Below are 27,804 nucleotides of genomic sequence, written 5' to 3' on the forward strand. Positions count from 1 at the left end.
AATGGCCGTTTATTTTTACTTTGATGCACGTTTTCTCCTAAAGTATACATTATGTGCATGACACGTGACACACCCTAGTGAAAACTAACTTCTGTTTACCCTATTCTTCTACCCTGTTCACCGCATATGCTATAATTATATTTTGAAATATTTTTAATTTCACCTTATTTTCTTCCATCCACCCTCTTTGCATTCACCCAGCTGTGGTGAACTTACCCTTCTAAAGCTAGGAGGTGTACAATGACTGTTGGAGAAGTCAGAAAGCAAGAAATTCAGCTTTATCTTCCACGAGCAAGGAGCACAGAAAGTTCAAACTAGGTTTACAAGGCAGCAATTGCAGTGTCAGAGAACCCCATAACAAATTGTGCAGGGCAGCCTAGATAACACAGTGAAAATGTCCTGTCCCCAGCCCCCCAGAATCCTGAACTGGCAAGGTCAAGGCCTAGACCTATGAGGCCAGTTACATCTTTCAACACTTCGACTACATGACTGAATGCTGCATAATTATGTGGACTATATATTCCAAGCGGTCTTGATCCTCTGCTATTTACATATTTTCAGTTTCATTTAATACAACAGATTTAGTGTTACCTAGGATAGATGGATGCATTCAAAAATCAAGGAACAAGTAGAAAGTTATACAAGAGAGTTTAATAGTAAACATTAAATACTTTTTACTGTAATTACATGGCTGGTAAAAATCAATACTACTTAATTTCCAGTACTAAAAGAGAATTAGCGGGAGAAAGGACTAGGTTTGAAACAAGTTTACTGCATGCCTATTGGAATTTATGGCTTCTTTTCACATACGGCATAATAAAGGCTTTTGCATATCTGTATTTCTGCAATCTAAATGATGTTAGTGATGTAACTTAAGCCAAATCCAAAATGCTAGAATTCTTTGTGTTTGATTCTAGACCATAACAGCTAATCTTTAAGCAGTAGGTGAGCTGGATTTCTCAGGAGAACTTCAGAGTTTAACTGTTCTGTAAACTGCAAAATGAAAACGAAACAACTACACTGCATGTCATTCTGTCTTTTTTATTATAAAAGGCTCGCAAGGTTAAGCAGAGACTTTTCAACTTGTTTTTGTAGTCTGATGTCAACTATTTCCATGTTTCTCTGTCGCAGTGGCTATGAATACTTCTTTGATGATCTCCTTATCCAAGTGCCTACCTGTAAAGAGAAAAAAAGGTTAGCTATTTGTATTTCACAAAAAGCCATGCATGAACCTACAAGTCTTCTCAACAAAGAAAATATTTATTATATTAATGAGTGAAAATAGAACTTTGTTAAAATTAAGCTGCTGGTAACAAGTTTAACTTTACATTTTACATGCAACAACACATTTCAAGCTGTACATGGAAAAGAGGAAAATTAGGAGGTTTTTTAGTCATAAAAACACTTTGCAAAGCACAGTATCATGCCGGAAATAAGAAACATGCAATCCCAGTGTTAAAAGCTTTTCAGAAACATATCATATTTTGTACACTTTGATGACTATAATCACCTTCCTCACCACTACTGAATGTGCTCAAATAATCAAACTATTCCCAACAACATGTTTACATTTAAGTATTTTCAAAATAATCTTAAATATGCCTATATAATTTATTAATACTTATTATGTTATTTTATTTCACTAAAAAGGATAGCACAGATTCTCCCCAGCTGCAATAAAAAACCCAGGAGGTCTTCAGGTATAAACCTTGGAGTGAAGGTTATACTGAACATCCTCTCACTGCTGTTACTCTGGCTAGTTTAGGCTGGTTGCTTTTTACTGGACAGGTCCCTGGACCGCCTGCGAAAAAAACTAGCTCCTTAAACTTACACAAAGAGATGCATAATGTATTTTTACCTATTAAAACCAGTCTATTTGTTCTCTTTTCATCTTCCTTCCATTCTACTGCAGTCTCCTCCAGATCATAGAGCTCGTGGACACCTTGGACTATCACTTGATGAGATTTGCCTTGAATAGATACCAGTCCCTTATCAGAAAAATAACTGTTAGGGTATATAAACAAACCTTTAAAGAGGAAACACTTAAGGGAGGGAAAAACAACTTTGAAAGTAGGCAAACAGGGAAAAGTATTTCTGTAAACTATGCACCAGTTAATCCAAATGACAATGCAGTATGGTCACCTCTTGTAACATCCATTTTCATATCTTTTCAGTTTGTTGAAGACTAACAATTACGCTCTGACATACTCTACCTTCATTTGGACAGTTACCTACTATGTTTCAGTAAAATAAAACATCATCTGCTACCATGCCACTTTAAATGTATGCATGAAGTATGTTCCTACAAAAGACTGATTGCAAGCCAAAGATGATGTAAAATGAGCAAAAATGTTGAGATAATTCTGATTAAGCTCTCATGCTCAGCATTAACGCTATTCTGAAAAAGAACCTCTGGATACTGGAGAAAGAGCTAACATTTGTGAGGTAAAATGGATTTAGCAGTGGAATTAGAATGGATTCCTGTCAGACTGAGCTCATTAACCCACATTCTAGAAGTTGCATTAAAGAGTTTTCATCACTTTGTGTAAAACTTTGTAAAAGATTCTAGTGGCACGCATTCTGTCAAACACTTCTACACTTCCCTAAGGAAGTAAAAAAAAATATTGAGTTAAGAATATTTCATGAAAAAAAGATCTGCATTTGACAAACTAGTTGGAATTCTACGACTATCACTGCCAAAAGGATTATCACTGCAGGCAAAATATAAAAGCAATAAACTTTGGAACCCATTCTATAATTAACTGGGGTTCGTTTGCTTTGGTGTGTTTGTCCATGACTGAGACTCAGCACACAGTATGTTATTTGCCTCAGATCTCCTCAAGAATTACTTTCATTCCAATGCTCAGTACAACAAAAGCATACTTGTGCACAGCACTACTGTTTTCAGACAGCTTAAAATGCATCAGTGGCTAGTTTCTTCTATTTTTTAGGAGGGGGAAGACAAGAATCTTCAGTTTTGATGCTGAAAGATCAAAGAATACAACCTTTCTTCCAATGAAGTAAAAATAATTATGTTGCTATCCATAACACACAAGTATTCTCAGAAAACAAACCAGAGCATATTTTCTTGTATTTCTCAAACCTTACTAACTGACAGACTTGGGTTTTAGTTTTTAATGATAGTCGTTTGGTGTAAGGAAAATGAAAATATATCCTAAAATGTCACCTACGTTCACCTCAAAACCATGCAACAGAATCACACATGAAGTGTTCATGAAGACGAATACACGTATGTATGGGTCTCATCTTTAAAACTGTGGTTTGACATATTAGAAAAAGTTTTTAAGTGTAGACCACAACTATTATTGTGTTGCTTTGTTATGCTGAATTCAACTTCTGCATATTATGTCAATAACTTTAACTACACATAGCAACCTATAGTTACAACCGTAGATAAGGAGACATGTGAGATGGATGAAACCTTTCAGAGCAAAGCAGGTGAAAAATGAAGGACTGACTTTGTTATGTCCTGCTCATTAATCCTGCCACATTTTGTGTTGGGGATGTTTGGGACTGCAAGTCTTCCCCCTGAGTTCACAACAAGTAGGATCAATGTTTGCTTCTCTGTCAGCTATCTCCTTTTGAGTTGCTCCACTGGCCAGCAAAGAACAAGCTGTCTCTACATGGAACAATGACAAATTGCTATTCTCCCTTTTGTCTGCTCTGCTCCAGCAGTGCTTTTGATAGCTCTGTAACTGACAGTACATTTTAAATGTAAAAAAGGGAAAGGACAAAACAAATAAGTTGGTCATTTCAGACTAACCTTCAGTCTTATAACATCCATGGCATGTCCAGTCTTATCTTTCACATTCTTCTCCCACAGAAGATTCTATAAAGAGGAAAAATGTTTTCATAAACAGAATAGCGTGGGATGACTTTCTATACAAAGCCACAATGACCTCAGTTGCCAGTGATGTATTATTTACCTGTATAAAGAGATTCAGGTTTTCTTCTTTTATATCTCCTAGAACTTCAAATGTTACTGTCATTATACCCTGCAAATGAAAAGACCAAGTTATTATTACTGAATGGCATAAACATTTCAATACATTAATTTTAAAAGTTAGCATTCTTTATAACTTGGCGTTATAGAAAAGAAAGTAACTATCTACAACTCCATCCCAAATTACAACAAAATAAAATAAAGTCTCCATTTCTCTTTTGCCCTAACATGCTGGATTTTTTGGTTCTGTTTGGGTGTGCACTTAGGGGGCATAACCAATACTCTGGACAGGCTAATACCATCATATTCTATGGCAAAACTCTTTGGTGCAGGTGATGTTAGTTCTCAAAGAAAGCCTAACAATTCCAATGCTTAAAGGCCAGTAAGCTCAATCATATAACTAAGTTTAAAAATGCTATTTTCTTGGCCTACTAATCTTTGTCATTTCTGCTTCTCATCACAGTTCTATCAAATGAAAAATCATCAACGTACTTTTAATCTATGAGTACTTTCCTTTCATAAAAAAGCTTTTTACAAATAAATGATGTAGGAATAGATTCCGGAAATAAAGATGTCTGAAGTTTCATTCCAAAACAACCACCAGCTACCACTCAGATGCAGCTATTGTAACAGAAGATGACAGTACGAATGCAGTTTGGGATCTATATTTTGTTCAAAAATAAAGGAAATCATATGTCTTCTTAATGTATTTTTGCAAGTACAACCTCTCAATGGCATACAAGCACACAGAGAATGTTTTCTGTACAACCTAAAAATCTCTCAGATTAGTACTTTCAGAAGATCGCTAATTCAATTTCACAAAAATAAATAAAAGCAATAAGCAGCAAATCTACGTGTTTATCCAATGCCCAAGAAATCTCACCAAAAACATCCAAGCACTAACACGCTTCAAGCAATTTCAAAACAAGAGATAGCAGTGCACTTCTTTGTGCACATTGCAGTATTTTTTCCGTTGACCTTCCACATGAAGTCAATAAACACACTTTATCATCCAACAGGGACTTGCAGCCTACTGTGAGAGAAGTGTTCTGCTCTCATTTATGCCTCATTTGTCTCACCAGCTATCTTAAAACTGTGCTTGTTGAACTAAACAGGGATAATAACAATGAATTCCGTTTCCTGCTGGTTGAATGGCTCCACACTACAAAACCAGCAAGAAATCTCCATAATGACACAAGTATACTATGAAAATTGCAACTTTCAGGAAGGCTTCTACTTTACTTCAGACTATTATTACAATAACTGAACCCTGTTAAGACGAACATAAGTTTTTATTAAACAAAAACCTATGAATTTAAGATTCAGATCACAATTTTAGTTAAGCAAGAAACTGTTTCTATATTTAATCTTTAGTTCCAAGAGAAAACTATAACCATCTTTCATGTTTCTGAGACTATCAATTTCACAGCCAAGACTTGCAGTTCAAAAGGAAAACTACAGGTATCATAAGTATTGCATTTTAACTTGAAAATTAAATTCAATCATAACAGCTTTCTCCCACGTGCCTGGTGACAGGACAAGGGGGAATGGGCTCAAGTTGCACCAGGTGAGGTTTAGGTTGGGCATTAAGAAAAACTTCTTCACCAAAAGTGTTGTTAGGCATTGGAATGGGCTGCCCAGGGAAGTGGTTGAGTCACCATCCCTGGAGGTCTTTAAAAGACGTTTAGATGTTGAGCTTAGTGATACGGTTTAGTGGAGGACTTGTTAGTGTTAGGTCAGAGGTTGGACTGGGTGATCTTGGAGGTCTCTTCCAACCTAGACGATTCTGTGATTCTGTGAACTTTCTAAAAAGACAGCACACTTTTCTAGTCTACTGCATAAAAATAAGTGTTTTTTTTTTCCAGCCCCTTAGAGAGCTCTTGTAAGTGGGTGAAGTGCACCAGACTGGGGATACCTTGAAGATGTTGCTGGCCCATCACTGATCCATAGAGCAGGGTACCTGTACATAGACTGGGGTCATGGGTGACCCATGGAGCAGGCATACCAAGGAACTGAGCAGTGAAAAAAAACATTATGCAAAAAACAGCAGAAAGCTACAGTGCCGTATCTCCATTCCTCCATGGAGAAATGTTGATGGACTAAAAAAGCTACTAGGAAGGTAAGAAAATTTCACACTTGTAAACAGAGAGGATAGGTGTTTAATCATCCATGTATTTCTTTTGCTCCAAACAAGGTATCAGTAACTTTTTACTGACTAACACAATATCAAGTAAAAGTCCCCAGTGATAGTTGGGGAACAGGTTGCCCAGAGAAGCTGTGGATGCCCCACCCCTGAAGACATTCAAAGCTGGATGCCCAGGCTGGATAGGGCTTTGGGCAACCTGGTCTGGTGGGAGGTGTCCCTGCTTACGGCAGGGGATTTGGAACTAGGTCATCTTTAAGGCCCCTTCCAACCCAAACCATTGTGTGATTCTCTAACTGATGGGAAGGGTATGTTGAGCTCAATCCTTCCAAACACACAAACATGACCTCTGTCAAGGGACTGGACAGAAGTGGCAATTTGTCCGCAGTTGCTTGGACTACCACTTGACTTTACAGGAGAGGGATAAAGGACCCTGAAAAGGTGTTATCACTGAAGCCATGGCCCCAAAGCTCTGACATCTGGACGCTGTCACTCTTGACCCTCTAGTGTTACCTACCACCTGATAAAATAGTGGGACATCCTATAGGCACTTGAGTGACCTACAGCACCATACTACGGGTAGCATGCAGGTGTGAGATCAGCCTCACAGCAAAGCATGACGAAACTGCAGTAGCGAAAGTGACAGCAGGGGATGAAAAACCTCCCTGCTCCCACCCTACAAACTGTGACTTAGAGGTGGCAGAAAGTCCTTCAAAGATCTATATATTTCAGTTAAGTAATTGCAAGCTGAGGAGAAAGATCTGAGCTCAGCTAGAATGGTTACAGGATGCGGAGCAAACTCTGGGAAATTTAAGTCATCGGATATATCATTTTACTCCTCAACTGGGGAAATGCCCATGCTGTATCAAATGAACATTGTTCACCACACAGTTTGGGTCCTGAATGAACTACAGCTGCTAGACTCAGATATATTGGATATCCAGTAGCGATGTTACTCTTTGTACCTTTTAACGGTTTTGTTTGAGTATTTGCTCATATACTAAGGGATAGTGAATAAACTAAACAGTTGAGTGTCTTGGTTTGGTGTTTTACAGAAATAGGGCCTAAACCTTGCAGTAAGCACTACTAATCTCTGTAACGTACAGCAAAGGGGAAAAGGGTAAAGTCTACAAAGGAAATATGCAAACTGTTACACTGCTAACCCCCACAATCCAGTTGAAGGAGTATGCAATGGAATTTTTCAAGTGTATATTCAGACTGCTACATTTTTATACCTATGCTCTGATTCTTAGAGGCAACAGGTGAAATACGATGTAGGTATAAACTCAGTTTCTGATGATATAAGGGGTGGAGCATATAATCCATGTATGTTCACAGAGCTCTTAAACAAGCGTTTCTAATACATGTAAGCTTACAAGATTTGTGTAGCAGGAGGCTGCACTGGTGAGGTATGTGGGAGGAGGCCATCAGCTGCCTGGTGTCTCTCAGGACCTGATCCAGTCAGCTTTGAAACTGTACAACAGTGAAAAATTAAAAAAAAAATAATCCCACTAAATCTTCAGCCATTCAGAGAAGTATATGGCACCCTGTTAAAACAGAGAGAGACAACTCCAGTCATGTGGGACAGCAGATTCTTTGGAGGAGGCACAGCATGCCAAAGGGGTTACACATACCCCTGAGGGACTGCAGCCTGTGCTTTATCCACAGCACGGGAGAACTCCACAGGGACTGCGGCACTTGGGTGAACCAGAGGGCAGCAGCACCACAGAAAAGTCATTGAACAAATATCCCCAACCTCTTATGCCAGTCATTGCCTTGCTGGATGAACTTGGCTTGACTAAGTGTAACCCACTGAAAAAAAAATAGGGCAAGCTGAGGGAAAGAAGGGCAGAGAAAGCGGTATTCACTTAAGCATTTGTGTAACTGTTTTGAAGTTTTTTGTTGTTGCTGTTTTTGTTTGTTTGTTTTTTCCCAGTACTAAATCAGTAGGCTTTTGTTGCCTGGAAATAAACTCAATAGCTCCCTTTTTTTAAAAAAAGTGTTTTGCTTTTGGCAAGGTTCTAAGCAAAACAAAACAAAACAAAAAAGACTGATTACAGCAGTTGGAAAACCAAATCGAAACCAAAAAAAGAAAATGAAAAGGGAGCTTTACTAGTAAAACCTGTATATCAAGGATAAGACAGATGCTTGAAAGCAGCATTTAGCCCAAAACTGTTTGTATTCTGTAGGGATGACAGACCAGATCCTTTTTCCTTGAGCTTGTGTTAGAAATTCGATTTGCAAACCACAAAGAATACTTTATTTGCTCTGTATATAAACAAAAGCCATGAAGGCAGAAATGCGTTTTACAGCTGCATTATGCAAGCGTCATTTTATTACACACAGGGATAGAAGATTTCTGCATTGACATAAATACACATTGGGTTGCAGATCTGGAAAAACAGAATATTTTAGAGTTCGACAAACTAAAAATAGTATCAACATAACTGTTCCTAATTTCTACCGTACACATACTTGTAAAATTTACAACTAGTTTAGGGTAAAATCTACTTGGCTGTTACAAGTCAAACTGTTGCTATTCCTTGTGAAAGCAATGGGTAGCACTCAGAACAGGAATATACACCTCCTTAACCTCCTAGTTAAGTTTTAATAAAGCTTCAAAAAATGCAAAGTACGTACATAGACTATTTGGACACAAAACCTACAGGATAGAGATCAGCTATAAATTCATGACTCAGTTCTGCAAATATTGAAGAGTAGTGTTGTTTGTCTGTTTCAATAACAGTCTCCAATATACATGAATAAATGATGTGACTGCCTGCAACAGTGTAACTCTAAGCTATTTTTGGTAGTGTAATTTACTATATACATTTAGAGCGCATCTACAAAGTACACTGCAGTAGACATTCAACGTAATCTTCCAGAGGTATTAAGGCATTCTACTACCTAACTGAAACTTTCTGAGAAAGATGATGAGCATGCAATGGTTGCAATTATCCTGAACAATTCTCTTACAAACAGACTGAAGCAGTGTCTTTGGTAGTTACCTTATCTAAATGCGCTTGTGTTGTCTTCACATGCTCAAGTTTTTTCTGCAAACTGAAAATAAGTAAAATTAAATGTCGCATTTGAATAGCATGGATGTAATGTCATTATTTTGACGTTTGTATAAACTCTTCAGTATTGCATAGCAAAACTAAAATACCAAATATCACACTCAGAATAACCTTAAACTGTTAGTTCCGTATTAACCTCAAAATAGTTACATTTAATTACATGGTTTGATCTTGTTAATGGTTTGTGTTAGAATGGTTTGTGTTAGAAAGTTTGTCATAGTTTACCTGTTAGATTTCCACTCAACACATTACTGACAATCATATAATCTTATTTTTATAATGTACAAAACAATAACAGATTTTTTTTTCTACATTAGAAAAAATTTTAAAAGTGTGTGATAGAGGAAGGAGTGATTGATGTCCCAGCCTATCTGGTCAACATATTCTTGTTTGAAGTTGTAGGATTAAAGCTGTGCATCAGCTAAAGAGCTAACAAAGTGTCTCTAATCACAACATACTAACTCAACTGTCAGACTGACTTAAAAGATTTGGAGATCCGTTTTTACAAACAGGCTAACAGTATGGCCCTCTAATTCATTTTTAACAATCGTGTCACTATGTAATTTCCATTGAGAAGACAATGAAATAGGTAATAGTTTGAATTAAAAATACTGTTGTGAAACAGCAAATCACATTAAACACATTGAAGCTTATAAACATTTTTCTGACAAGAACAGTTGCAACACTAGACAGTACTCGCTCAAAAATAAATTCATTATAACTGTGGATTCAACATCATGCGAGTCACACACTGCACAGGTGTGCTGAGGTTCAAATACAAGAAAACACAACCTCAGAAAGAAACTATTTTACATGAAAAAAGGATCACAATATTGGCGCTGTGACTTCAGTCACAGCAAGATGACGAAGATTTTTGGAAATCTGATGAAAGTGGACAGAGGAAATATGTGAAATTTACAAACTGGTAAGAATGAGCTTAAAAAGGTTCAAGAAGTTCACGTGCAAATACGCTGTTTAGCCAAGTTAATCATCAGGGTGTCTTAATAGTTATAGGGTTCAATGTAATGCTTTTCTCCTTCCTTTTTTGGTTCTTCAGAAAATAAAACTCATGAATAAACAATCAAAATACCAATTTAAAATTATGCTCACTAGCACACCATCACATTTTATACTTTTGTATTTTTATAAAAGAAAAAAAAACTTCTGGTATCAGGGGGATGTCTTTATTACTGTCAGCGATACAGAATATTTTTAAAAAATAAATTTTAAGTATTAAATTATCACTCAAGGCATTCACCAATCTGAAACATGCCTGAATATTACAATTCCTTGTTTGTTTGTTTAAAATATAAACACAGATTATAGTAAGAATTAACAGTATACTTATTTTAACTATTTATACTTCAAATAAGAACAATGTTGATACTCCTTTGTGTATGAGCAAAAGTAGGAGCTTGCATCATTAGTGCAAGCAGGGAAAACTAACTAGAATCTGTCCATGTAGTGGACATTAGTTATTGAAAGTACTTTAGGAAAAAAAAAAAAAAAGTACAAAACTATTGCCTGTCAGAATGAAATCAGTACTACAACACTAAGTGAAATACTACATGCCAGCTTCTATTCAACTCCAGTGAACAGCTCACTCCTACTGCACAGCGTGTCTTCTAATTTAAAATTGGTCCTCTCTTCAACATTAAAGAACCTGGGGACTTCAGGGAACCAGGAACATATTATATAGTATTTGCAGTGGCTTAGAATGCTATGGACCTTCAGTCCCTCTTGGTTTTCTGTGAAAACTACGAAGGTCTCCAGTTCTTCGTGATGTGAAGTGAGAAAATTTTTCAAAATCCTGTAAGTTTTAAAAGAAACTTACAAGTCAGAAAAAAAAATCAAAATCTGATTTATTATTAGTAGTATTAAAGCAAAACTTAAAACCTTAAAAAAAAAACTTTTGTTGCATGCATGTCTAGTAGAAAAAAAAACTATTATTTATAAAGTGAGAATGTTAAACAACTGACTTAACTAGAATTTGTACCAGCAACTCTGATGTAGACTTTGCCAGCATATGTCTATTTCATGCCTGTATTTATACAATGAACATTATTTCCAATAAAAGACAGTGAAATTCTTGCCATACCTTATTCCAGACAGACTGTCAAAAGCATGCAGGTCCAACACATTGGAGAGATCAACTCTACACAAGGGAAGAAAAAAAAAAGAAAGCTTTGTATTTTTACTGCATTTAAAGATTTTGCATAGTTCAATGAATCATCTTTGAAATAGCTATTTATGTTTCTGTGTGTTTTTTTCCGGTCTATTATTCTAATGCCACCAAACACAAGTAGCTAGCCTTAATTTTGGACTTTGGTGGCTGGCGTTCTCTACTACAGCAAAAAGCAGCTTTTAGTTACACAGTCACACATAAGCACAAAAACAGAACTTTGAACAACATAGTTTAAAAAAATAAAGGTCAAGAAAGTATTTCCAGAAATATAAAATCCCTCATGATGGATGCCTGAATAATATAAAGTTCCCATACAAGAAAAGGAATCTTGAAGTTCTTCCTGCAATTATTCTGCATCCTTAATATTTACTAATATAATTCTACAACACGCGTGTGCACTAAAAAAACTGGCAGATACACAAAATACTGCTGAAATACATGCAGTTATACTGACACACAGCCAAGAGAGCTGAAGTTTTTAAGTTTACAACTTGAGCTAAGTACATTCCCCTTCATCAAACCACTGACTGGCCCCTTCTGTGCTGGATTCCTGAAGCTTTATTAAAAATAACAGTCTATATCTATTTTTTAGACATTTCAGTGCAAGTGTCTCTGGCATCTACCACTGTGAGACCGAAGCAGCGACATTGGCATTTGCAGCCCTGGACATGAGTGGGCTGAGAAAAATCCACATTGCTTGGCCACTGAATTCTCCGAACTAGAAAACCATGAGTACTTACAGGCTGTCATTTTCAGAGAGTGGATTTCAGGAGAACATAAAAGCCATACACCTAGAAACAAAGTTATTTAAAAGCTACTCTATCTAGAGACCGTGTTTGAGAACACAGGATGCTAAGACTTCTTTTCGGAAATGGCCATAGTTTAATTTTATTTTTCAAATACTGGTGGAACAAGGTGGAACACCAAAACTTCATTCAACAGAACAACCAAGCTGCATCTGCTCAAATAATCACTAGAAATATGCTATGATGCAAATGTTACTATGACGAATTTCAGCTCTAATATCTGAAGCTAAGAATGATGAAAAAACATAATTTGAAATAGGCAGCACTGATCATATTTACTTTTAAGAATAGCTACCTGAACACCTGCATAAAAATATTTTGTTTTATAAAAGAAATATACTCATTTGATTTGTAACAAAGCTTTCACTGCTAATAGCAACTGACAGCTTTATAAACATATTTAACGTGGCTGAGGACAAGGAATACATTTACAGACAAGACATTAAAAAGGGACTTCTAGAGTGTAGCCAGTATTATTATGAAACTTTTATATCCAACAGTAGCTTTACAAAGCCGTATCTAAGATGAAAGGTTTATAATGTAAAATGCATAACAAACCCTCTATAAAGTCCAAGACTAGTTTCACTGCAAACTGTTTGTTCTCAGCAGTCTTCTGAAAACTCGTATTTGGTTTATAGAAACACAATAAATTGTTTTTACATGTTGGATTTTGAGGGACAAAAACCGTAATTAAAGAAAAATGTTTTCCAATAACATGATAATAAATTATTTTGGTGCCTATTTCACTTCTGAAATGTATCACTCACTAAAGAATATTTATTGGTAAAATAACAGTTATCACTGAGGATTGTACCTGAGGTCCACTTAATCTAATCTCTCTAACATTGGTTGGCATCAAACACTCACAGAAAGTACAGATGTGAACATTACACCTCACACACAGGATTTCCCTAACCCTCCATGGACAGATACTAATTCAAGCCTCAAAGCAGTAAATTTAGTATGCTCTTCAAAATTGTCAGCCACTATAGATTTCTTTTTTTTGGCACATTACAAAAATCGGCCCCAAAGTTGTAATCATCTCCTTCAGGCAGTTAGACCGATACACATTAATAAAGTTATATCCTGCAGAAATCGTGTAAGAGCTTTCTTCCCACCCCCAAACACAAAGAATTCTGTTGATGATTTCTGCTCTCTGCCTTGCAGCAAAAGAACATGGAACTCTTGATCCGCTTTCTCAATATCACTATTTTCACTAAAACTCTCATGTTGTCCCTTCTTTGATTTCAGCTTGAACAATCTATTATAAATCTTTTTTCATAAAGACTTCTTTCCTAAGCCCCAATTTATTTCTCCACTCTTTGCCACGCATAAAATTTCCCATTCCTCCTAAGATGAAATCCAGAATTTTAAAAATTTATATAATGTTCTGAAATGCTTACTTAACAGGAGAAAAGGGAAATGCTACAACTGCATCTCTGCAGCTCCATCTCTTCACAGCAATTTTACACTTGCTCTTAACCTTAAGGAAGATGCTAATATCTTTCAATCTTTTAATATAGAATGACGGAAGGGACCTTAAAGATCACCCAGTTCTAACCCTCCCTGCCATGGGCAGGGACACCTCCCACCAGAGCAGGTTGCTCAAAGCCCCATCCAGCCTGGTCTTGAACACCTCCAGGGATGGGGCATCCACAGCTTCTCTGGGCAACCTGTGCCAGTGCCTCACCACCCTCTGAGTGAAGAATTTCCTCCTAACATCTAATCTAAATCTCCCCTCTTTTAGTTTAAAGCCATTCCCACTTGTCCTGTCGCTGTCTGCCTGAGCGAAAAGTTGCTCTCCATCTTTTTTGTAAGCCCATTTTAAGTACTGAAAAGCTGCAGGGAGGTGTCCCTGGAGCCTTCTCATCTGCAGGCTGAATATCCCCAGCTCTCTCAGCCTTTCGTCACAGGAGAGGTGCTCCAGCCATTTGATCAGCTCCGTGGCCCTCCTCTGGACTCATTCTAACACATCCATGTCCTTCTTGTGCTGTGGAGCTCAGACCTGGATGCAGCACTCCAAGTGGGGCCTCAGTGGGCAGAGCAGAGGGGCACAATCCCCTCCCTCCACCTGCTGGCCACTCCTCTTTTGATGCAGCCCAGGTGCAGTTGGCCTTCTGGGCTGCAAGCACACACTGCTGGTTCATGTCAAGCTTTTCGTCCACCAGAACCCCCACATCCTTCTCTGTAGGGCTGTTCCCAATGAGTTCTTTACCCAGATGCTACATTTATGCTATACTTAAAGTATATACATACATTAGGTGAAGAAATGTCACTGCATAGAGGTCATGGAAACAGCAATTTCAAAAATAAGATACTCAAATGTGGATATTGTAAAATTTGTGATCAACTTTTACCTCAGAAACAACTGGGCCTCACAAGTTACTCTGAATATAAGATCTGGGTCACAAGTTACAAGAAAAACTGAATTCCTGCCTGTAACACTCCCTTAAAAATCTGCTACATTTTTGGAATATACTGAAGCCAGTAAATTATGTCTGCATTAGCATTTCTCAGAAACTTTCCAAATGCTATTATTCCCTAAGTAACAGCATTACTAAAAAGCAGTTTTAATAATTAAAAGTTACATTCATATTAAACTTAGACCAAAATGCAGGTTTTGCTAAAATAACGTCCATGAAACAGGATTTGGTACCTAGCAATACTGGCCAATCTAATACCTTGATCTTTGCGTCTCTAGAATTTTAGCAAATCCATTTACTGACCTAAAATAAAACAGAAAAAAAGCAGAAGTGTAAAAGCAATTGTAATAGACAGATTGAACAATTTGACCATGTAAAGAAGCACAAGAAAGAGCACCACAACAACTCCAATGCCATTATTAACAAATCGAACAATCCCACAGATATCCCAAAAGACTTTGTTTTTGTGACTTTTTTATATCTTAAGTAAGATTGAACTTCACAAGTTCTAACAACAAAATTAGTGAATATAGCGTTTTATTATGCAAGACTCCTCCTGATACATACTGAAACACATTTTGACTGTTTTTAGAGGAACCATTAATAAAGTAGCAAGGTATTTCTCCATTTAAATATTTTGTTTATCAGTTTATTGAGAAAGATGGCACAAGCCTTTGATCACTCATTCAGTTTAAACCACTGGTTCTTTTACACCCAAGACAATTATTTGGAATATCTTCTGTAACCCTTTGTATTTGCTAACGAACACATATCTACTAAAAGACTCTCCCCCTCCTACAAATGGTTAACTCAGAAAAATGGTAACAGCTGCCCCAAAGTAAAATGAAGTAGACACTTAAGACAAAGGCCTTCCCTTAGCAGATAATATCAGATCCTATGTAGGCAAGCTGTTAAGACTGTGGAAGCTCATAAATGTAATGGACATGTCTTTAAAAGTCTCTTTTGCAGTCTCTTTTTCACTGCTGATTAAACAACATATCAGAATAATCATGAGATCTAATTTCTGTATTAACAGTAAGAACTGTAGTTACATAGAAAAATAACATTTGAGCCAGTACAGCGTTACAGTTACACCAAAAGTTTCATACCTGACAGATGTTCTGACTTTATTCAATTCTTCCCCTGAAACCAAATCTGTTTTATTGATGATTATAAGATCAGCTAAAGCAACCTGCCTATATATTAAGGAAAAAAATAAAAGACACTTGAACAAACAAATTATTTCTGTAAGGCAGAAGCAACATCTCTCCCACATGAACATAAAAGTATTATATTGTTAGTAAAGAAGGGCAAGCATTAATCAAACAAGAACATCATGGAGTATAACTACAATACTATTGACTTCACCTTCCTGTAACTCCTCTCCTTTGACAGAATTGGAGACTACTAAGCTACAAAGGCTTGATGTAGAAAGGCTAAAAAAAGTCATCTACTCCAAAGTGTTTGGTGATTTATGAACCTAATTCTCTTGCATGTACTCTTCATAAAGTAATATTTGAAGTCCCTGCTTTATGAGAACTGCTATTACTACAATTACATTTACTCATTTTGGCTCCACATTTAATAAACAAAATATTTCTCTATCTCCCATTCTACTTTGACTACCTGACAGATCCTAACATGTCATTCTTTTTTGCCCCCAAGTACAGGTTATTTCCCCGTATTTTATGTAAAATTCCATCTCTCTTAAAATATGTATTAGAAGAGTTAGGATGGAACATGAACTCACTTTTGTTTTCTACCTCATTAAATCAATGTAGATTGGTGTGAAAGTAAAGAAGCAAAAAGCTTTATAAAAAAATTTAATGACCTTCCATACTCTTCCATAACTCAACATACAGTTCCAGTTGCTGACAACAATAAAAAATAATGAGTCTTTATATCCATACCGAGATGCTTCATTGACAAGGCCTTCTGGTTTCTCCTCTGTCAAGTGCTAGACAAAAATTAAAACAATTGGATTAAGGATGTTCAAATAACGGTCAAATTCATTTGCACATAAAGTAAGCCAAAAACATTTCAGCCAAGGTATGATTTTCAACAAGAAATAACGAAGACTACATCTTGGTTATTTTAATTACTTTTTAAAAGTTTATATACTCATCATCAGAGAAGCTTAACTTTTCTTTAATGAAAACTTTTTTTATTTTTTATTTTATTTTTTTTTATTAGAATGCCAAAGAGTTGGAAAATTATACTATAGTATTTATATTCAGTTAATTCACGATAAATCTGAAAACTAAAGTCACCATGACATATAGTAACCATGGAAAAAAATATTTGAATTTTAAAAGTACAGTAATTTTCCTAACAAGTGTGATGTCATCTAACGGTTAAAGATGTACTAGGGTTGCAGTACAGGAGTGCATACTACTCCAAAAAACTTGAAAACCTATATATTTATAGTAAAAATTCACAACTCTTTCTGGGTTTGTATGAATAAACTACTCCTTGGCGAGTCTGCCCATCACCAGTGTGCACTGCCTATGCAAGCAGTAACTGGGCAAAATAATTAATCAGCACTGACAAAAAAAGCAGTATCTGGTTATGCTGCAGGAGCTCAATGTCTTACCACCCGCAGCTTTGTCCTACACTTGTGTGCCCAACGTCTCCCACAGAATTAGTGAAAGAGAAAAAAATGCCCACATTTCAATCAGCAGTGCAAAGTGTAGCAACTTAAAACCATATTTTCATTAATAATTTAGAGCAACAGACTTCATACTCTAACAGAAGACATTCAGCTACAAGCCATTTTTTGCACACCCTGCCATTAAGGCAGTAATGCCTCAGAAGCATCACAAACACCTGGAAGAGTTGAAACTTTAAACTGACATAATATTTTTTAAGAGTGCACCTCTGACGCCTTACATACCTGGGAAGATCATCCTGTGCATTCCTTCACCAGCTCTAAATGTATCAGGATTATTATTTTAAAATCAATTTCTTAAAGACACAGGAATACCAAGTGAAAGTGGAATTAATTTTCATTTGAAATGTGTCAATTAACAAAATTTAGAAAACTATTGTTTAAGTGAAACTGTCAGAATTCTAGTATTGTATACTATCAGTGGGTTGCTTTTTTTTTTAAAGCAAACAAACAAAAAAAACACAACAAACAAAAACTATTTCCTGATTGCGCACAACCTAAACAGATCATAACAAGATGACTGGAAGGAAACCTCTCCTCCAACCCTTCCTTTCTAACCCTCTGTGTATTGATTCTATCAAATCAAACATGGTCAGACTTGTTACCCTGAAAAAGACAGTGTCAGTATCCCAAATGTCTAGTCCTGAAAGTGGAGAATTGTCACTTCAACTTGTCCAACTGTTTGCCCTTGATTTAAAAAAAAAAAAATGAATATTTCAGGTTGTTGGGTGACAATCCTATTAGGATGGCAGCCCACAATACCAATTACAACTTCCGTTTCAATCTGACTGACCTGACTAGGTATTATTCGTCTTTTTAATGATGTGTTGGGTCTTTGAAGCATGACAACCTTAAATTTCTGCCTATTACCTCAATGTCCCTATTTGTATTGCTTTCAGAATTCTTTGAATCACAAGAAGCTCCTGAGGTCAAGCTAACCAGAGAAACTGCAGAAGTTAGCAAGCCCGTAATGTAAAGCAAAAGTTATTTGCTTGGCATGTAACTCAAAGTCTGAAGTGCTATCATTCTGCGCAGATGTCAGTATTGTACAGACTTAATGAAAAAAACAATATAAGAGTTTTCATTGAGCTCACAAAGTTAATAATACATAGAAAAGCTGAATTTTTCAATTTTCGGTTTTGTTTTCTGGCATATTACTTACAAGTTTAAACATCAAAAATTTGTTTTTCTTAAAAATTAAGTACAGCCCTGTACCACACAAGTCTATTTGATTCAAGCCAATAAATTAGCATTGCGCAAGGAGAAAGTTAAACACAACATTTTTGCAAGTAATAAAACACATCTAAACCAATACAAGGGCACCCAACTGACAAGCGGAATGATCTAAAACATTGTGACTTGTTGTAATAGTTGATCTTATTTTAAAATTGGATCCTTTTTATGACGGCAAGCTAGCTCTCAGACCCTCCCCTTCATTCTTCCACCATTTCCTCCGCAGAAGACCATGCAGAACACGTCTTAATTCACTAAACTAGCTGCTAGGGGACTGCAAGAGTACCATACTAGTGCAACATAAATTGGTAAAACGATAGGTCTGCACTCATTTGTTAAGCCAGCTATTAGATCAGCTCAACTAAAACAAGAAACCAAATAGCATGAACCAAATAAATCCTTAGAAAGAAGGGATCACTTCCTTATTTTTAACCCTTTTTCTTCAGTTTTCTCAGTTTCTTGCAGCCATTGTTGAAATATAAAATAGAGATACCAAAAACACTAGCAGAGCATGATGGTATTTTTATATCATAGGCGCATCTTTTCTTATGACCATTTTCTTTTTGAATCCTACAAAATCAGTATCTAATCAAAGTTGTCACTGTTAAAAGTTAAAAAGTTACAAATAATTATTTTTATAACCAGCTGGTAATGAAAAAGGTAAACTATTTGTATTAATCATAATTTCTGCTCTTACCCAGCCTCACTCTATAGGCCTGTAGGTTCTATGGGTCTGTCTTTCCACTACATTTTATATAGATTATTCTAATACCTAGTCTTTTCGTCTACTTCCACATAACAAAGTCATCTTTTTATCATCTGATAGGATGCCTCATCATCAGGCTCTCCAACTTCTCCTCCCCAAAGCTGCAATTATGCTAGCACCTTTCCCCAGTTTGCAGCCTTAACTCACTTGTTACCACACTAGTATCAGAGTTCTGCTCTTACCCCTCCACCTTCAGGCAACATGGACCGATGATGCTCTGTAAGCCAAATTTCTCCCACTGCTTTCACAATAATACAAAAGTATATTTGGAATACAACCAAGATACTTGGGTGAAATGATACAACCTGTAAGGAACTAAATATCTAGCAACCTGACAACACTTAGTATACATGCTGCTGCACTCTCAGGTAAGGACCTGGGAACTACTTGTGTATTGGTACTTTCTTATTCCCATTCAAAATACAGCACTAAATATAACTGATGATTACTTATAGTAACTGAAATATATCCTCATCCATTGTAAGAATGAAAGCAATTGTTAAAAAATAATTTGTCAAAATGAACATTATTGCAATAGCTTTTTTAACGTTGCAAATTTTTTTCAAATATGTAACAAAGCCAGTACCTTACCTGCAATCCATGCTTTGCATCAACGACAGATATAATGCCTAAAAGAGAATATCAAAATGGAGTAAAACTGTTAGCCGTTTTCAGCGTAATTCAACAATTTGTTAGCTTCCTGTGCAACTAATAAAATGATGGTATCATCACACTTAAAACTGCTCATAATACTTTCAGTGCTTCCAGTGCATCTCAACATTAGACTTGTCACTTTTTTTTTGTTTTTGTTTTAAAAAAAAATTCTACTGAGCCAGGTAAGAGAAGTTCATAACAAATGGATGCCTCTCCTTCTCCTTCCAGGCCAAAGCAAATTGGCAGAGAGATACTTCCACAGATCGTTAAAATAAATTAAGGGGACTGACCGAGGTATACAGTTATTTTAAGTGACCAGGAATCTGCAATTGTCTAGCAGAAACTTAGGAAGCTGTTTCCTACATAACTGAACACTTCCTTGACTAGCTGGCTGTTTCACAGCCTAAACAGATTATTACGGGGACTTTTTTTAATCCAAAATCTAAGTTTTTTTCTAGCTAAAAACAACAACATTCAACACGCTCTTTAACTACTGACAGTTTATATTACAGTAAACTCAGATATTTAATGGAACAAGCAAATGTTAGAGCAAACGAGTACAAAAGACAAAAAAACACAGAACAGAAGACAGATGAGTCCAGATACTAACTTAAGGGTTCAGAAAAAAAAAAGAAAAATGAAACATTGAATAAAAATAATAGAAACTGAATAGAAACTGTAATATTACTCCTAAATAATGTTTAATAACATCTAACTAATGAGGTGTTTTGTTTTTGATTTTTCCCCCTTGTATCAAAATCAAGATCTCTCATTATCTGATCCCCCCGCAAAACATACGCAACTTTTGCTGGGTTTAGTGAACTGAAACAGCTCATCAAGTATACAAGCGTCAGAGCAAGAAAATGGATCTCTGTTGTTAAATCTGGGGATGTGAGAACCAAGATTATGTCTTTCAAACATCTTCTGAAATCTTGCCTTAAATTATAAGACTACATTACACTAAACACAGGTACAGATAAACAAGCTTGCGCTGCTTACCGTCAAGATAAATGTCACTTCCCAGCTCAGAATCAACCCAGAACATGGAGGCCACAGCTCCTAAGAAGTACAGTAAATTTAGCTGCAAAAATAACATTAATAGTACTGTATTTAAAATTCTCCTCTTCCAAATTCAGATAGCGTCATAGAGGTCAAGTACCCAACCACATGTTTTATCTATCAGCTGCTACATCATATTTGTGTGCAGATCAACAGCTATGACTAAGAAAAGCTTTAAAAACCCCACACAGATGCACGTAAGTTGTCTGAACTAGTTTAGTAACTCAGTGGTATTAACTCAGTGCCATTACTGTACCCATTGCATGGCTCCCTCACTTTTAAAGATTTCTGCGCTACCCCCTTCACCCATTGTTTCTAGGTCACTGTGCACACATTTTATATAAAAAAAAAAAAAGGGTGGGGGCATTTAAAAGAGATAAAACAGTTGAAGAAAAATGGTATTGGGACGTTTGGGAGAAATCAGCTCCCTCCCAGGGATCTTTTTTGCTTCACTGGCTTTTCTAAACTGTCCTATGCAGCTTCTTACATCACAAATCAACAGTATGAAGAAAGTCAAGAATAACTGAAGACAGAAAAGAACGTTTTCCTTATCTCAGATCTGCACAGGAAAACTTCTAGCCTAAAATATTTTAGGATAAATCAGGTTAACACATCTCTAACATAAGTTCAAATTGCAGACAGGTATTATACTGGAGGTTTAACAGCGTAAATCATGACTGATCTATCTGTCAAGGCCATTCCTGGCCTTCTTTTCTGATGAGTAATTTATCTGTGGACCAGGGCAGTGCACCGCATGCCATTTACCTCAACTCTAGCAAAGTTTTCAACGCTGTATTCTAAGACATTCTTGTAACCACAATGCAGCATTACCACTCTAAGCAGAAACACAACTAGACGAAACTGGTTGGACAATCAAAATCTGAAGGCTGCCGTTAATGGGTCACGCCCTAGTTGGAAGCCAGTATAAGCAGGGTATTGCAGGGGTCTATCCTGGCACCTGTCCTTTTCTAACCTCTTTAGCAGCAGTCCAGAGTAGGAGATAGAGGACATGCCTACCAAGCTCACATAGAACATCAAACTGGGAAATGAACAGTCGATACGCTTAAGGGTAGGGCTGCCTTTCAGAGGGGCAGTCAGGAAGGAAAGGGCAATAGGAACCTGATGAAATTCAGCAAGAAAGGTCAAGCCACACACTAAAGAAAAGCCAGCCCCTTGCAACAATACAGGCTAGGCAGTGGGTCTATGGAAATGGCCCTCGGGATCCTGGTCAGCAGAAGCTGTGCGATCAGTATGCCATGGGATTAAAGAAGGCCAACAGCATCCCAAGCTGTTGGAACAGGAGCATGGCTGAGGCAGGTCGTTTTCCTCAATTCAGCACTTTTAAGACCATACCTGGATAGCACTTCCAGCATGGGGATCCCATGTACACAAAAAATGTCAATACACGTGTATGAGTTCAACACAGGATCACAGGAACAAGGGGTTCAGACCACATATACCAGAAATACGCTTTTTCACCATGAAAAGGCAGGCACAGAACAGGCTGACTAGAGTTGTTCTATCACTCCTATTCTCTGACTGAATACCCTGCAACCTGATCTTGTATCTTACCCCGCTCTGAGCAGGAAGTTGGACTAAAGACCTCCCAGCATCCTTTCCAACCTGAAATAGTCTGTGATTATAAAGAAATATAAATGTAAAAATTACATAATGTAAAACTAAGCTGATAAGCCTAGAAGAAAAAGAATTAAAAAGTATTTGAACCACTGTGGTCACATTCTACCAAGGATTTAGAAATTTGTGACCTGGAACCTGTGTAATATATACAGCCTAAGAGCACGCTACTCCTTGCTTTCTGCTAAAAAGACCCTGTGAAATAGATTCTAGGAACTGTAGGATGTGCTGCATATTTATGAAAAAAATCACAAGTTGTCATGAAACAAACCAATTTAGCATGTATCAGTGCCACAATATGAAGGACAGAAGGAGCTAACAGCAGTGACAGTACTTGTATTTTTCAATTATCAGACCCTTCATTACTGACAGGCTGTCTAAGCAGAAAGAAGAAGAAGAAAACAATAACTGAACTTATTCTAATGCCTAGAGCTGTCCACGTGAACTGACAAGATGCAGTCCTCCAAACATCACTCTGTATCAACACCAAATACCTGTCAATTGTTTACAGGGCTTACTCATGCAGGTTATAGCAAAGGCCACAAGATCTAATGGTTTTCTGGTATCTATTGATTTTTTCCAAAAAGCTTAATAGTTTTCCAATTTGACTCAAATAGGATTTGTGAGTAACAGAGGCCAAATCAATGTCCTTCCTTTGAAAAAAAAAATTACTTTACTATGACAACTATTTAGCTTTGAGCTGGAAAGTGTCAATCTATTAAATGGGAAACAACTGAATTGCCAGTAAGAATTTCCTTCACTCTCAATCAACAACACATTTTTAATTGGTATGGCTCAGAGACAACCATTTAGATAGCTATTACTAACATGAACTCCAGTTGAAACACCTTTTTATAATAAATATCATTAAACAGCACACAAGGAATTTGTAAGATCTATTACTGCCCTCTACATACCAAACCAATGTGTCAGTCTGGTTGGCAGTACATTTTATGACTTCACAGAATACAAGGCTTATGACAACCAACGTAACACTAAACTAGATGATGCTAATCTATACTTTGAAAGGAGAAATGCAAGACAGAAAAGACTACTGAAAGCTACCAGATTTAGAATGCACTTCTCTTCTCCAAGCCTTACCAGCTGTTTTCTTGACAGACACATATTCTAACCGGATTTCTGTTAAGCTTTAGAGTCAATCTAAAGGTTAAAAGTTTAAAAACAACAACAAAAAACACCACAACCTGTTTGTGCACCAATTCCCTTAACCAGTTCAGTTTCAGTCTATACAGCAACCAAAGCATGTGACTAATGACTCACCACTTCATAATACATTCTGAATGGTGAACCGACTGGTGAGCAAATAAACACTTCATAAAAACAGGATAATTATAATGGTTAAGAAAAACATACATAATGTGAACTACCTGGATCTGCCAAACCAGTTGTTTCTAACAATATATAGTCGAATTTTCCTCTCCTTTGCATGAGGTTCTCAATAGCCTTCACACCATTGTCCCTATAAGAAGAAACAATTAAACCTGAGAACAGAGAATACAAGTAAAACATGCATAAACATGTTTTATATAAACACATTTCTCTATCTTCTCATGCAGAACACAGTGACAGTATCATCAAAGCAAAGGTCTGAGTCACGACTTACAGTCTACGCTTAAAATTCGGTCATCAAGATGCTGTTCTAGTATCAGATAAACAGCAGTTTTCTGTTTTATTTTAGTCTGAAAATACTATTTGCCCACTCCCAAGGACGTAACAATGGTAATTTAAATGAATATTCATTTTCAAACACTGAAATAACTGTAAAGCAGGGCTGTGTGAATGTGTAACTTTTTTTTATTTGGAAACTGAGATTTTAAAATGAAGGGGGGTGGGGGGGTGGAGACTGATCAATGTTCTCCTGTCTTTCTCTATCACATATAGCAAAATCAAGATGCGTCACTGACTGAAATCTCAGCTGATGAAGTCAAAACATATGGTATTTTACATAAGAAACCAATGTATTTAAAAAAAAAGTAGTAATGGCGGCATTCTTTATATCCCGCCATACAACACAGTACAATAGGATCTTTGTTTTCCCCTTACTAATCCAATTGTACGGCATAAGACCAGTTCTTCAAATTTTCTGGACAAACAAACCATCACCTTTCTTATAAATTTATCACAATCTGGCATTCCAACAAACACGGGAACAAAACATAACAAAACCAAATGCACTACTACTTTTCAACATAACCATCAGTTTACAATTCAGAATACCGCGTTTCGTTAGGTCACCAAGCTCACCCTCTACCCTTTCTGAGGAATAAAATATTCAAGTGTTAGTCAATATAGAGTAAGAAACACCAAGTAAGGATTTAAACTGGAAATTAGTTCACCTGAGTCCTAGTTCCAGCCTTCCTGTTTAACAGCATATAATAGTAACAGAAGACTGAGAGCTCCTTACCCTACAATACCCAATTGGTGTTTAGACCAACGCATTTCTAAAATACATTTCTACCTATCAAATTCCAATTCTTGTTTTAACTGACAAAAAGAGGTCACAATCAACACTACCATCAGTTTTATGAATCAAGACCTCGATCTCCTCTCCTCAATTCCCCAAAAACCCGCTGTAAGAATTCACGTAACAGTCCTTCCTTACTTTACTGAACAGCACAGGCAGCCATTTCTGAGCTCCAGCCATTCTTCATAGAGTTCTCCCCCTTGACTGATCGCCAGGGATTTCTCCAATGCGCTTCCTGGAAAAAGAGGAAGTACTATAATTTGAATCCAAAAATCTGTGAAAGAATGCCTGCAAAGGAGATATGAAAGATTCAGGTTGGCATACATTTTACTCTTAAATTATATTTTGTTTTCTAAGACTGTTTTTAACATATTGTTCATAAATCAGTGTTTTCCATTTTCTGAGAAATTTAAAAAACAAAGTCAAATTGGTTCCACAAACACCAAAACCCAAAGGATAAACGTGACAGCACAACTGCAACTAACTTTGCTAAAAGCAAGGGAAAAGGCTATGTTATTTTAGGCTCCATGACCAGAAGTGACACGCATATAGAAAAAACACCACCACTAAAGAAAAACAACACTACCACAGTGCAAACTGTAAGCAACACTGACCATTGTAGAGATATAAAATCCATCCTGACAGCTAAAAATCCTAGGTACAGAAGCAAAAAGGTCGTAGGACCAGAGAGACCATGCATGTATCTCCCTGTTTTCTTGGTCTAAGATAATTTGTGATCTGTAAGTGGCTAGGGAGAAAGGAAAGAAAAGCTTATCCACCAACAGTTCATTTTAATTTCCATCTGCTTAAGAATGAGTAGGCCAAATGGAGGTACAGCACTTGTAGCAGCATAATATATGCATTTACTTGACTTCAAGGAATTGAACTGATGTACAAAACTGATTAGCACATAGTAGTTTTCTATTAATACCAACCAAAAGACTTTTTGCCTTTTTAAAGGGTGAGTTATAACAATAATCTCAGCAATGAATTTAGAACTTCAAAGTTCTTGATTTCTAGAAATTTTACATATATTTTACAGGCAGAAATAAATAATAATAATGTTTCTACAGGTGTACATACCTTCTCCAAACTCATTGAGTATCACTGCGATTTTTTTACTATGTTGTTCTGTCAGTATGTAATTTAGAAGAGTTGTTTTCCCAGCACCTAGAACACAAACATCATTTCTGATATGGTTTTAAAAGTGGCTAAATTTTCAAATTAGAAGCAAATACTACTGTGGGCACACATACATCAGACGAATCTAATCTGTTTTGAAATAAAAATTTTCAGTCTCACACCCTGCATTCTATTATAACATTGCAAAAGTTAACCTGAAGATATATTTGAAGGAAACTTCAAAGAACTATTAGCTCATTGTATCTCAGCTTAACAACAAACAAACCAAAAACAGAGTCTTCTCTACACTAAGTGCCAGGGCTCAACTAATTTACAAGTCCCTTACGAGCTGGGCAGTCTTTTCCTAGAAAATTCATTTTTACTCTGTTAACAGAATAAGCATTTATTCTTCTACCTCTCATTGCTTCTTCTAAGCAGCAATTTTGTCATCAGTAGTGACTGTACACTAAGTGCCATGAGACGAGGCATCATGAAGCAACCTGCAACACCACACTCTTGAGGAGTTTCATTCCACAAAAATCACAACTAGGGGAGCCTGGTAAAACAACTTTCCTTTGCGTCCTCAAGTTTCTTTGAGGGAGGACAATGGAGTACCAAGTTTTAAGACGAGTTTTGGAATGGGGTGTGCAGTCCTAGACTTAACTAGACCTTTACTGTATAAAGCTTTATGCGGTGTTCCAAACCACTGCGTTGGTTTAAGAGAGGAAGAGCAAACCTTTCGTTCGCAAAGCCGCAATTCAGCCTGTATTCAACTGCGACAAACCTAGTACATTGCTGAGACGTTACATGGGGTCACCATTAAGTGGGGACACCCCACACGGCGACGAACCCACCGCCCGCAGCGCAGCGCCTCACCCAGGTAGCCCGTGATGATCGTCACGGGGATCCTCCTGCCGGGGTCGGGCCCCTCCGAGCCGCCGGCGGCGATGGGCACCAGGGCCGGGCACTCCTCGTCCTCCATCACAGCGCGGCTAATGGCGGCCGCGCCGCGCTCCCTCAGCCCGCCCAACGATCGCGGCGCACGCCGCCACCCCCCTCCCGCTTCCCCTCCTCCCTCTCCGCCGCCGCCCGTCGCGGCCCGCTGTGGGAATGCGCCGCCCGCTTGGGCGCATGCGCGTCTGTGTGTAAAGGTTAATAGCACAGGTTTTAGTAACGCAGGTGTTAGTACGAGCTGGTAAAATACGTGTCTTAGTCTGGTTTGTGTGCTTGTTTATTTCTGTGGCGGTACACACGATTAGTGTTTGTCTTTGAATCCTCTTACATTTTTACAGGTTAAAACATCCCTGTGACATGAATGATATTTCTCTCTGTTAAAGAGCTTAATTCCTACTTCAGTCATAAACGTGTAAAAATCTGATCTAAAAATGATAAAAGTAGTTATATGATGCATTAGTTCAGCTTGTCATGCATGTACAACTATTTATTCCGACAGAAATACCTGTAGCTATGTGATTGTCTAGATATTAAGGTAATAAGGAAAGTTCAAAAGCAAATTATTATGCTCTTGATTTTTTAGAGAAATGTAGGTTGGTTTTTTTTTTTTTTTGGTTTGTCTGTTTGTTT

The 27,804-nt window shown here is 37.0% G+C and overlaps 1 protein-coding gene across 4 annotated transcripts; it reads right to left on the reverse strand.

Moving 5' to 3' along the window:
• Positions 1–631: 631 nt before the first annotated feature.
• On the reverse strand, positions 632–27,326 carry LOC118257652 (COBW domain-containing protein 1-like). 4 transcript variants are annotated; one of them, XM_035565838.2, is made up of 15 exons: positions 27,097–27,326; positions 26,182–26,268; positions 25,237–25,333; positions 24,002–24,093; positions 20,919–20,978; positions 19,857–19,894; positions 16,509–16,555; positions 15,708–15,794; positions 14,857–14,901; positions 11,283–11,339; positions 9,116–9,167; positions 3,948–4,016; positions 3,785–3,850; positions 1,859–1,988; positions 632–1,176 (listed from the first exon to the last, which is right to left on the reverse strand). In XM_035565838.2, exons 1-15 carry the CDS (start codon positions 27,200–27,202, stop codon positions 1,103–1,105), a joined length of 1,107 nt encoding a protein of 368 aa, XP_035421731.1. In that variant the 5' UTR covers positions 27,203–27,326; the 3' UTR covers positions 632–1,102. The 4 variants fall into 4 exon arrangements, with proteins under 4 accessions (XP_035421731.1, XP_035421732.1, XP_035421733.1 ...); XM_035565839.2 differs by lacking the exon at positions 14,857–14,901 and having other exon boundaries at positions 27,097–27,284; XM_035565840.2 differs by lacking the exons at positions 632–1,176; positions 1,859–1,988; positions 3,785–3,850; positions 3,948–4,016; positions 9,116–9,167 and adding an exon at positions 10,679–10,994 and having other exon boundaries at positions 27,097–27,289.
• Positions 27,327–27,804: the final 478 nt, after the last annotated feature.

Source organism: Cygnus atratus, chromosome Z, assembly GCF_013377495.2.
Source record: "Cygnus atratus isolate AKBS03 ecotype Queensland, Australia chromosome Z, CAtr_DNAZoo_HiC_assembly, whole genome shotgun sequence".
Taxonomy (NCBI): Eukaryota; Metazoa; Chordata; class Aves; order Anseriformes; family Anatidae; genus Cygnus; species Cygnus atratus.

Bases quoted from the DNA above. Each gene is read 5' to 3' on its own strand.
- LOC118257652 (XM_035565838.2), bottom strand. From the start codon at position 27,202: ATGGAGGACGAGGAGTGCCCGGCCCTGGTGCCCATCGCCGCCGGCGGC. The intron at 1,989-3,784 runs GTTAGTCTGAAA...TTTTCTGATAAG, and splicing joins TGGATGTTATAAGACTGAAG to GGACTGGTATCTATTCAAGG. The intron at 1,177-1,858 runs GTAAAAATACAT...TTCTCTTTACAG, and splicing joins AAATAGACTGGTTTTAATAG to GTAGGCACTTGGATAAGGAG.